The sequence below is a fragment of the Melopsittacus undulatus genome, chromosome 1 (assembly GCF_012275295.1).
Source record: "Melopsittacus undulatus isolate bMelUnd1 chromosome 1, bMelUnd1.mat.Z, whole genome shotgun sequence".
In the NCBI taxonomy this organism is placed as follows: Eukaryota; Metazoa; Chordata; class Aves; order Psittaciformes; family Psittaculidae; genus Melopsittacus; species Melopsittacus undulatus.
In genome coordinates, this window is record NC_047527.1 from 6208524 (window position 1) to 6220946 (window position 12423).

The following is a 12423-nucleotide window of genomic DNA, read 5'->3' on the forward strand; positions in this document are numbered from 1 at the left end:
TTTTATTCAAGGAGCTCAGAACATTTTACAATCACTGATTGTAACCTTAACAAAACTCCTTATGTAAGGGGGAAGCTTGTAGAGAAGCACAATCTGTCAGTATCTACACATTATTCTCAAAAATGAGCAATGGGTCATCCATGTAACCTATGTTCATGTGCTGGTACTTGTCTGCCAAAAGCCATATGTCCTGGGTTCAGCAGTAGCAGTCATTTTCCTCATTTTAGTAGCTGATGCATTGCTGTGTGTTTTTGATTTTCAGCCTGGGAACACCGCTGATAACACCAATGCTTTTAGGTGTTGCTCAGTAATGATTACTCTGACCAAGGACTTTCTGAGTCTCATGCTCTGCCAGGGAGGAAGGGAAGCTATGAGGAAGCAGAGACAGGACACCTGACCCAAACTAGCCAAAGGGGTATTCCATACCACAGCATGTCATGCCCACTATATAAACTGGGGCAGTTACCCAGAAGGGCTAGATCACTGCTTGAGTCGGGCTGGGTATTGGTCAGCAGGTGGCGGGTGGTTATATTCTCTTCCCTTGTTATTTCCCTTATCATTATTATTGGTGGTAGCAGTAGTGGTTTTGTGTTATACCTTAGTTACTGGACTCTTCCTACCTCAACCTGTGGGAGTTATATTCTTTTGATTCTCCTTCCCATCCCCCTGGGAGCAGGGAGAGAAAGGGGAGGGAATGATCATATGGCTGTGTGGTTCTGGTTTGACAGCTGGGCTTAAACCACAACACCATACTAAAGTTTTGACTTAGAACACTGAGGCAAATCAATGTTGTGCATTACATTTTACCTGATCTGGGGGAGCTTGAAGGAAGTCCCTGGCGAAATGCAGATTGTGTTGCCAGTGGAGGGTGTGAGGATTTGATTCTGAATTATTTCAATGTGACTTATTTATATTTTCCATACTTTTAAAAATCAGTAATATTTTATGCATAAGGGACTGAAGGGAAAATAAGTTATTTCTTCATATGATCTGTCCTAAATAGGAAGCAAGTTCATTTCTTCAACTTCCACTCCTGGTTCATAAAATCATAGAATAGTTATGGTTGGAAAGGACCTTAAGATCATCCAGTTCCAACCCCCTGCCATAGGCAGGGAAAATCAAAATATTATAATTTCTAGTCATTAGAATATGACGATTGTGTGGGGTTTTTGTTTGTTTCTTTTTACAGTTTGATCATTTCATGTAGTGCAAGCTAGGGTTTTTTTCCAAACAAGATTCAGATCCCAATCTTAAAATTTTTCTTTTCCTATTCTGCTGAAAGCTACAATTAATGAAGAAACTAAGTTTTGCTCACCAGAAAATAAAACAAAACAAAACAAAAGCTCTTCATTTTGAAAAAAAAATGAATGAAAAAATAAAAGAGATTATTTCTTTTTGGAGGAGTTTAATCTCAAAGGGAATATTATGTTTTATTAAACTGGCCTACAGCATCTATTCTGAATTACTTCAGTAACACATCTGAATTAACATTTATTCAGGCGAATATGTTTCTTATGCTAGGGAACTGCCATCTTGTTTATATATTAGAGAATTGCCAACAGAAGATAAAAAATAGGGAATGATTATTTAATATTTTGCACAATATAAGAACTAAGAGGCGCCACATTCAGCTTTTCAACAGCAGGTTCAAAACAAAGTCCAGCACATGTTGCAAAGTGCAATTCATTTCAAATGATGTTACAGAGGCCAAAAGTATAAATCAAAAAGGTAGATTCATAGAAAATAATCATGACTACTGGAAATAATTGCCTGAATATAACCTGAGAGTCAGGAAGTTCTTACATTTTGATTGCTGGTATCTTGCAGGCTATACCACAGGACAAAATAGACATTTCAAGGCAACATATGTTTTTGGGAGACATGGTATAGTATGAGGTGCCCCTGCCCATGGCAAGTGGTTGGAACTGGATGATCTTAAGGTCCTTTCCAACCCTAACTATTGTATGATTCTATGATTCTATAAAGATATCTCATGGATAAGGCCATCAAAAGAACAGCTAAAAAAAAAGAAAAAATGTTTATTTCAATGAAAATATTAATTCTGCACTCATATACTTATATTCATTCTCTCAGACACGCACACTTTTCATCTTTTGACTTTTTTATCCTGACTCCAAATAAAAGCTAAGGTTAACATACAGGATGAGGATATAAATGTTTATATTAAATCAGTATTATTAAATAGATAGTCATGTAAATAACCAAGAGTTAAGATTCATACAGATGAATGTGATTACAGGAACAAATAAAATAAAAACAGAAATTAATGTATTATTGCTAGTAATATTGTCTTCAAGTATTATGTAGTTCAGAAAGCATTAGGGGAACTTTAACAGTTTATAAGCCTTGCAGTTAAACTTTCCCTCAACAGTGATGACATGGCAGGTTTCCCAAAAAAAAAGGTTTTTGTTTTACAGTGCTATGCAAAATCAATTTCCGTAAAACCAAGTGATTAAAATCCCTTCTCAGCTGTAAAAGCAAAATATAAATAAATTAAAAAGACATTAAAAAATGCTTTTCTCTCCCTTAAAGCTTTTGAAAGCTTTGCTAATATTTAAATGAGGAGGTTTTGTGTGCAGACATTTGTTTGAGCTTCTCTCTCTGATACCATAGCAATAAGTTTTTATTTCTGCTTCCTGAGGCTTTTCAGCAGAAAAGGGCAGACAATATCACCCAATAACATCTGAAATTACTCAGAGCAGTTTTTATCTCTTGGCTCTTTGAAATTGCTTTAGTTTATTTATTTATTTCAGTATTAAATGTATGAAATACATGGAAGGACTTCATGCTGTTTAGAAGCAGCCAGCTGGAAATTTCTTGGATCACAAAAAAATTAATGCATACAAATATATGCTACAGTCTTCTACCCCCCACCTGCTTATGGAATGTTCTTTTTGTCAGTGTATAAATGCTAGCTAATATATAAGAGAGAGCAGTTTGACTTGAGGCAAGGCAGGGATTTATGGTTAACTTTCTGACACTAGTCCAATTCCTAATTTTGTTTGAGATTTCTCTTTCTGGTGTTGCACACATCACTCAGTTTCCCTGCATATCAGAACCTCCCCTGTTATTTGAGTGATAACAAGTATTGATGCACTTCCATTCATTTTGTATCCATCCTTAGCGTAATCATCCTTTCTTTTGTTGTGGGCTTCTGTATAGCAGCCAGAACTCTTACCTGCCCTTAAAAACTGAATTAGGTGTAGATACCCATGAATAATGTCTGATCTGACCTGATGTAGCCACATGATACATATCTACATAGAGAAATAACCTCAGATTGAAAGTTTTGGCAGAACGAATGGCACTGCCCTGTGCCTTCTGGTTCTGGCACAATATGGTTTTTAAATGGCTTTTTGTGCTCTCCGTCTTAGAAACTTTTGTTCTTTCAAGACCAGGTCTCCTGCATATGATGTAATTTGGGATGCCAGGATGGGTGTCAGGTGCCTGTGGATGGTGATCCCAGTCTGAAAGCTGTAGCACAAACTTGGTGGCATTACTGAGTAAATGTCTTCTTTTTTCTCTATAGTTCATTAGTTCAATTCCACCTTCACCTACACAGTATCATCGAATCAGCTAGGTTGGAAATGATCTTTAAGATCATCAAGTCCAAACCTTCACCCAAGGATTGCCAAGGCCACCACTAAACCATATCACTAAGGGCATCATCTGCACGGTTTGTGAACACTTCCAGGAATGGTGATTCCACCACTGCCCTGGGCAGTCTGTTCCAATGCCTGACCACCTTCTTTTGGTGAAGAAATTGTTCCTAATACCCAATCTAAACCTCTCCTGGTGCAGCTTGAGGCTGTCTCCTCTTGTCCTATTTCTTGTTACCTGGGAGAAGAGACTGACCCTCACCTCACTGCAATCTCCTTTCAGGTAGTTGTAGGGAGTGATAAGATCACCCCTGAGCCTTCTCTGTTGTCCTTCTTGGCTGCCTGGGTACAAACTGACTCATTTTCAATACCCCCAGCACCGCTTCCTTCTCTGCCAGCAGCTTACGAGCCACTCTTCCCCAAGCATGGTGCATTGCATGAAGTTGTTGTGGCCCAAGTGCATGCTTTTTAAGAACAACTATGGTTGCTTGCATCACCTTTTAGACTAAGTAATTTGGTTTATTGTATTCACCATAAGTAGCCTGATTTCTCTCTTGAAATCTTGATGTAGTTTATGCACAACATGTGTTATTACAGGGTCTAACAGGGGGATTTATCTCACCAAACTTCAGCTGTTTACAAAGCAGTCATCCTAGCCTCTCTTTATAGTCCACAATAAGAAGCACTTTGAGGGTGAAACGCATCTGACCTATTTGATACCACTACTTCAGAAAGAGATGAGTCACACATTGGAAATGCCAGTTCCTCTCCAGTGAATATAAAGGCAGCCTACATCATTTACTAGAATGTGGACATTTGCTCAGATTAATTCAGAATCAGAGCCCTAGCTGCTCATGAGGACTCTGGAAGTCTCAATGCTGAGCAAACTCCAAACAAGAAGTTTCACTTTTAATGGCTGCATGCTATAAGACAGGAGACATACAGATACAGTCAGAAGGGAGCACTATAATAGTCAGCAGTGAGAGGCGATGATCTCAGCCTAAACCAACTAAAATTCTGCCAGGCTTTTGAGAAAGAATTTGGATAACAGCAAAATTGTGTTGTGAATGGGTATGGGAGAACACATCCCAAATGAATGGACTGTACCCAGGAAAGAGAAATGCAATTTGTGTCTGAAGTCTTGTAATTTTGGTGCTGGAAGCTTTATGTCGTGGAACAGTGGGAAGTGAGAACTAAACTTCCTATCTGTAATAAAAGATTGGGATGAGCTATAAAAGATGTTGGTAGTGTAGGGAGATTCACAATTGCACAGTACAAAATGAAGTGTGATATGGTTAAAACCAGAGAGAAAGATGTCGCATCAGCCAAGATGTAAGCTGATGAGAAGCTGGTTTAAGAGTATTATCTATGTGCATACATGGAAAAGTTGTAATGTTGAGATGTTATGCTGAAAAAGGATCTGTAAGGCAGCAGAGAAAGGACTGAGTGAATGATAATACTCAAACCACTGGACCGAATGCTAAGAAAGGGGCTACAGTTACTCTTCTTTAATAATACTGCTCTGATTACTTTTCTTCTTAATTTTTATTCTTTTAGTTTTGCTCGTCCAGGAAAAGGCTCATGGCTTGGTAAAGGCAACCTGGAGGCAGGACCAGACCAGTCCAGTATGTCATTAGAAAATCTAGTGTTTGGAGCTGGCTACTGCAAACCCACTTCTTCAGAGGTAAGGAGGATTACTGTCTTACTTCTATTTCACAATGTCTTCTATTTCTGTATTCACATTGTCCACATTATCTGTGAAGAACAGGCCCTGGTTCATATTACTAATAGAGCAATTTTGTTGGAAGATGAACCCTCCAAACATTTCTGCATGAACCACTTGGCAATCGGATATACAGTTCCTGGCTTCAGCCTTCACTTTTATGAACCATTTCAGAAAAGGCAAGATGTATGGATATAACCCTGATTGCCAATGAGATTTTACAGCAGGATTCACCTGGCCAGATATCTTCTGTAAGGTGAAATTCCTTATTCAGTAATAGATCCTTGCTTTCAGGTCTTACGTTCAGTGGCCACAGGACTTAAATCATTCTTAGTGATGTTGTGAAGGTTTATGTTTGGAGTATAGAGTACTCTGTGTGTTGATGATGGGGTGTTACATACATTGCCTTACTCAAGGCAGGTCTTATTACTTACTGCAGGTGAAACAGAGAACTTGTGCAATGTTTAGTACAAAGTTGTTTGGAAAACAATGATTAACTGGGGGTTTGTAGGTTTTTGGCGGGTTTGGAGAGTGTTCTGTTTGGTGGGCTGGGGGGACGTGGGGGTTAAGTCCTGCTTTGAAGTGTTTCTTTTGTCAGAAATGTTTCCTCAGGTCTACAAATTCAACCCAGAAAACTGGAATCATTAACTTGTTAGGAAATCCTGATTCGAGGGTTCTGATTAACATGCTGCCCTCAGCTTCCCTCAACCTTTCCTGTCAATGCTGTTCTGTTCCATACGAATGTTAAAAATATCCTAGCCTAGAGGGGCTGGTGTAGAACTACCAGGGAATTAACTCAGGCTGAGAGAATGTTTGGCCTGAAGCTGCTATCTGAACCATTAGGTCATTGTATGCTTTTGGCAAACAAACTGACCTCAGCCTCTGCATCTCTGGTAGACAGTCACATTATATAAATTGAAATAACTGATTCAAGTGTTCATAAAGTAATCTCTACATCACACAAGAGAGAGGCATCTTTGGAGAGTGGTTCTTAACTTTCATTATCCTCTGCACAAATCTCTATTGTAAGAAGATAAATACAATAGCTAATTCTCCACTCCCATTTTTCCTTTTACCCTCCATGGAAAAATCTTGGTCTGATGTGATTAGGAAAAATTATTTCCTTCTCAAACATTTTAATTAGCTGAAAAATAGAGGAAACTCTATTTTCTACCTATCTCTTCTGATTATTATTCAATAGAGGCTTGATCATAAGGTTTGGGGGTCTTTTGCTGGTGAGGGGGGAATATTGGAAAGCCAGGCTTGATGATGTGTAAGCATTGCTCAGCAGTAGCCAAAACACTGGTGTGCTATCAACATCTTCCTAGCTACTAATACAAAGCACAGCACTGTGAGGGCTGGTGTGGGGGAAATCAACTCCAACTCAGCCAGTATTAGAGAAGCTGTGTGGAGACCTCATAGCAGCCTACGAGGATGCCAGAGAGGGACTCCTTATCAGGGACTGTTGTGATAGGACAAGGGACAATGGGTTTAAAATTAAATAGGGGAGATTTAGGTTGGATATTAGGAAGAAGGTTGTTACTGTGAGAATGGTGAGACACTGGAACAAGCTGCCCAAAGAAGTGGTGAATGCTCCATCCCTGGCAGTGTTCAAGGCTAAGTTGGACAGAGCCTATGATGATATGGTTTAGTGTGAGGCATCCCTGCCCATGGCAGGGGTTTGTAACTGAGTAATGATAAGGTCCTTTCAAACCCAAACCATTCTATGGTTCAATGATCCCAGCAGGTGACCTACTAAATACCCAGACAAAAGCACTCTATCATAAGCTGGCTTTAACACTCTGCTACCCTACAGGTCATCAGAACATCACACCCCAAACAATTATACACAGAATGCTATACACCACCTCCACATGGTGAGATGTACATTTGCTTAGCTTCAGGGATCTCTATAAGTCATGACATCTAGTTTTGATCTGAGACTTTTAATTTAATAGAGTGTGATGGCTTTTTTTGCATATGCTACCCCTGATGTATGACAATGAGCAAACATTGTTGCTCTTGGTTTAACACAAAAAACAATGCAGAACTAGAAAAGGAAATGCTCTTGGAGTGAACCCAGTTCCAAGTGAGTCCAAGTGAACAGAGGTTTATGTGAAGTTTTTATCAAGCCATAAGGGATTGAAGGAAGAAGATTTTTTACAGTGCTGCAATGCTTTGCCCTGGGTCAACTCCACTTCTCTTTACAAATGTATATATTCTGTTCCAAGTTGTTTGAATGTGTTTGTAAAATATAACTTCAATTGGACTATGGATATGCTCAGATTTGGGGAATTTTGCAGTCACTGTCAGTGGACATGAGAATGGGTCCTACACATTTCATTAGATAAAAACTGTAGAAGACTCTGCTCACTTTGTATAAATATTGCATTGGACCTTGCCTACAGTGTTTCCAAATTAATAACTGTTTAATCACTCACCTGAAGATATACTACATTTTCTTTTTTGTTTGTTTATTTATAAGCTACTCTAATTTGATGCAATTGGCTAAATCTAGGCAAGAACAATTAATATATCTTGTCCTTCAAGGCAGACAAAGCTTCACTGGGCAGCAAGACAGGAAAACTGTTTTTAAAGAGACTTTGGTTAGTTCCTTTTTATGTCCTTAAATGGTGTGAAATGGTTAACGTTAGTCCATCCTATTGTGTTTTTTTTCATCTCTGCAAAGCTGGGTTTGGGTCTTTCTACTTTTCATGTACATTTCTGTATTTTCCTTGATCTGAGAAATCTCCAGGCTTAAGCTCTTCAGATACATCTCCTGGGCAAGTATCTTCTGTCTGATGTCTTTTCTAGGGAACTGAATCTGATTATTCAGTTTTCTATAATGCTGCAAACAGTTGAGATTTTCTTTGTTTGAGGTTTACCTTTTGAGAATAAAATAAAAAGACCTTTTTTTTCCCCCCATTTTTGCTGCCAGATTATTTTTCCAGAATATTTCCATTTGAGTAGAAGCCTCTGACTCATAAGAATTCTAAATCATTCTTATTGCATCTTCTTCTTCAAATCTAGGAGTTTCATGTTACAACACCAGTGAATTAGTGCTTTATTTTTTTCTGAGGCTTTTACTAACTACATTTGATCCGGTTTCATCAATTTCATGGAAGTGGCATAAATCCTACAAAGCCAGGAAGCAGACTGGCTTACAAAAGTAAACTTTGCCCTTTCTAGTGTCATCATACTCAGTAGATGGACTAGTGTCATGGTGTGTTTGTTTCATGTGGCATGGTTTTGGTAGCTGATGGAGATTGGAACAGTGGTGTTTTCTGTGCCTCCACATTAGACAGAGCCAGTTCCAGCTGGCTCCATAATGGACCTATTACTGGACAAGGCTGAGCCCACCAGCAATGCTGAAAATACGTCTTTGATAACATATTTAAGAAAGAGTAAAAAGCACTGTGAAGTAGCTGAGAGAAAGAAAAGTGAGAAAATATAAGAAGAAAAACTCTGCAGACACCAAGGTCAGTGCAGAAGGAAGGGGAGAAGGTGTTTCAGTTGCTAGAGCAGAGATTTCCCTGCAGCCTGTGGTGAAGACCATGGTGACACAGGTTGTCCCAATGCAGTCCATGTAGGACCCTATGCCAAAACAGATGGCTGTGCCCTGAAAGAAGAGGTTTTAGATTTGTTCTTATTTCTCATTCTACTCAGTTTAATTAGTAACAAATTAAACTAATTTCCCCATGTAGAATCTGTTTTGGCCATTACAGTAATTGGTAAGTGATCTCCCTGTCCTTATCTTGACTCATGAGGTTTTTGTTGCATTTTTCTCCCTTTCTCCTGTAGAGAAAGGGAAGTGATAGAGTGGCTCAGTGGGAAATTGGCAGCCAGACAAGGTCAACCCGCCACACATGGTTCAGACAAGATCTGAATATATAGCTTCAGTACAGTGGTGGCTGGATTTACAGTAGCACCAAGCCCTCAGCAATGCCAGAACTGCACTGAAATCTGATGTTCATAATAGTAAGTCATGTTTTCCAGCCATCTGTTGGACACAAAGTAGAAGATTCTTGACATATCATCTCTAGGTCATGCATCTCATTTTACATCTTTCTTTCTCATAAACATGGTCCATCAGAGAGTGAATTTTCTTTTTCAGCCCATAGATTGACTTCACCAGTTCTCATCTAGTTTGTGTAATTTGTTTGCTGTTTCCTTACTGAAAATGGTGGTGACTGCCTTCATTTCTAAAGAAAGCCTGTATCAGTCATCAGTTCCCCTTGCCACTAGCTTATGAGCCAATCTGCTGTGTGTTTGGGCTACTGAGGTACAACTGCTTAATGATAGATCCTGAAGTCTCCTTGTTCTGCACTTTGCACTTCTTAGTGCACAAACTAACTAAATGCCAGGAGCTTTGGACTGCACATGTGCATTTTCCAAGTGACTTCTGAACACCTCTGACAGTTTCTTTATCCCTTGGCTTAACAGAGTAGTTATAATAATTAATCCTATTTAAATCTTGGTGATTTTTTTTTGTTAAGTCTTCTACTCTCTTCCCTGACATGTACTCAGCAAACAGGGATCTTCCTATTCTGAATTCCTCCTCCCCTCCTTTTATACTAATTTCTATCTATACTACACTTTTCCTTTCAAGTACAGTTGAAACAACAGTTATTTCTTACTGAAATAAGAATTTTTTGTTATCAGATAAATATGAAGGAAGAGGTTTTGGTGGCTGAAAACCTGTTAGAGAACAATCTACAGAATAAGAAAATGTGCTAATACTTTCTCAAGCTCTCTTCAGCCCATAACCTATACTCACAGAAAATATGCATCACACTAGATTAACAATGTGTCCAAAATAGGATTGTATCTACTGCAGACTCATGAGCTGTGTATGACTGGCTTCCTTCAGGGGCATCTGAATTCCCATTAGCTGTTTTTCCCTGCTACGTTGTTTTTCCCTGCGAGAAAGTTCAAGGGGTTGTTTTGGAGGTTACAGGGTCTGGATCTGAGCATCACACTGACTCATGCTTTCAGGTTATCTCAGCAGCAGTAAGAGCTGGACACTAAAAAGTACGTACAGATCCTACATCTGCAATAAAATAAAAATAAAATGTTCCTTGCAGAACTAAAAATTGAATGGTCGCTTATATTTCAAGAGATTTATGCCTTAACCCTGTACCTACACCTCTTCTATATCCACTGTTGTCAGGCTGGTTTAATGTCTTTGTAATATTATGCATCACATGCCTGCTGTGTTATAATCAAGTTGAGTCAATGGCATACTGGGGTTTATTAACAAACTATACACACAGTAATCTTATTTTCATTTGGATAGCAGTGGCCCTGCAGATAAATTCACTTCTAAGTAATGAGATTGATTAATCGTATGACTTCCCATTATTAAGATGTTGGTGCTTGATAAGAAGAGTTCTTCCATGAAGCATTGATATAGCTACACCAAAAGACATGAAGTGTGTGTCTGGCTTCATACAAGAGCTAGGAATGTCATTCAAATGAAATTGCATTGATGCTGAGAGTTCTTTACCACAGTTTATTAGTTTGTTAATATTTTTATCTTTTCAACAACATATTAAAAACAAGGCTGTTTCAGCCTAACAACAAAATGTTATTCAAACCCACATTTTTATGGCACATAGGAGTAATTTGTGGTTTATTCTTCTTTTCTGCTGTATAGTTAATGGCTCTTTGGCCACAATAGTTCACATTTTCAGATCTTGAAAATAGGAGATTTTGCATCAGAGAATAGCCTATATAGGATCCATTGTGGGAATTTTAGCCTGAAATCCCAGTTTAGCTGGGAGAAGATGAATACATAGCTGTAAACTTAATTTCTTTTAAGACATAGGAACCTTAATGCAGAGTTTAATAGTATCTTTTTCTTTCTTTTAAGACATAGGAACCTTAATGCAGAGTTTAATAGTATCTTTTTCTTCTTTTATTTACAGACAAAGCAGCCATCTTTCTGACTTAAATCCGTTGTTAATTCTGCAAAAGAAATAAAACTTTGTAAAATACTAAAACACCACTATTTCCTTTTAAAGGAAGGGAAATGTGTATTTTCCTATTTCTTTTTTCCTTTGAAACTAGCAGAAGGTCTCTATCTCCTACTAGGACCTGATGTGTCTACAGGGCTATGAAGTTGTTAAGTGTTTTTTATGTTTTTTCTTCTTAACTGTGTACCAAGAGAGATGTTTCGCTAATAGCATCTGAGTTTTACAAACTTAAGGTATAATAAAGATTCTGATGTTACCAATTTAGAAGTACAATATGCATATAGCTGTTATGTATTGTTTAGGAACAGGACTCTTTCAGTGTCTTGCTTTAGCAAATGATGATTAGTTGTGATTGGACTTTAGCAGATGTCCAACACATAATTATGGTGAAATAGTAAGAGAGCTGATATATTGTTCCTTATAAGGTGTAATGACAAGTATCTTTAATCAGTGTTCAGGGCACCATTTGTGATAATTACTGATGAAGTCTTTAATCTTCAGTTGCCTGAAGATAAATGGCTGATCTTCAGAAAGAACTAAATGATTTCCTAGCTGTAGTAGAAAACATGGTAACTAATAATGGGACAATAACTAGTTTCTTTAATCACTGTCATTCTTCTTTCCTGAGGCTCTTTTTGATCTGTCATATGCTGAGTACAGCAAGGCAATGCTCTGCATTATGGTAGAGTTCAAAACAGAGATGAATTTGGGATTAGGTCTAAATTCAACATCATGGTGTTGAAAAAGCTTTACAATCTTTTCACTATGGGTGTTCAATGAAAATGTCATGGAATAATCTGGAAATTCTTGTGATGCTCCATGCAGGATGTTGATGGAGTCTTTCAGGAGGAATTCCTCAGGAATTGCTAATATTCAATTGATAATTGTCTCCTTTTGAAAATCAACAGAATTTGCAGTTTCACTTTTCCTACTACTTTTTTTGCTGTTTTCCTGCAATACTTATCTATTACAAAGAATCAGACTGCTGCATACTCTACAATATTCCTGTTTCTCTGCACCCGACTGTAAAAAAGTCAATTAAGCCTGGACTTTTTTAACTGAAAAGAAGTTTTTTTTTTCATAGCTAACTTAAAGTAGTTGTGAA

At 38.1% G+C, this 12423-nt stretch overlaps 1 protein-coding gene across 1 annotated transcript in view; it reads left to right on the plus strand.

Moving 5' to 3' along the window:
* Window positions 1–12423, plus strand: part of FAM135B (family with sequence similarity 135 member B) — a 131298-nt gene that overhangs the window by 72564 nt on the left and 46311 nt on the right. Inside the window, exon 6 of the mRNA XM_005145497.4 lies at window positions 5178–5304. Within this exon, the coding sequence (XP_005145554.2) occupies window positions 5178–5304 (127 nt within the window). The remainder of the gene's footprint in view (window positions 1–5177; window positions 5305–12423) is intronic.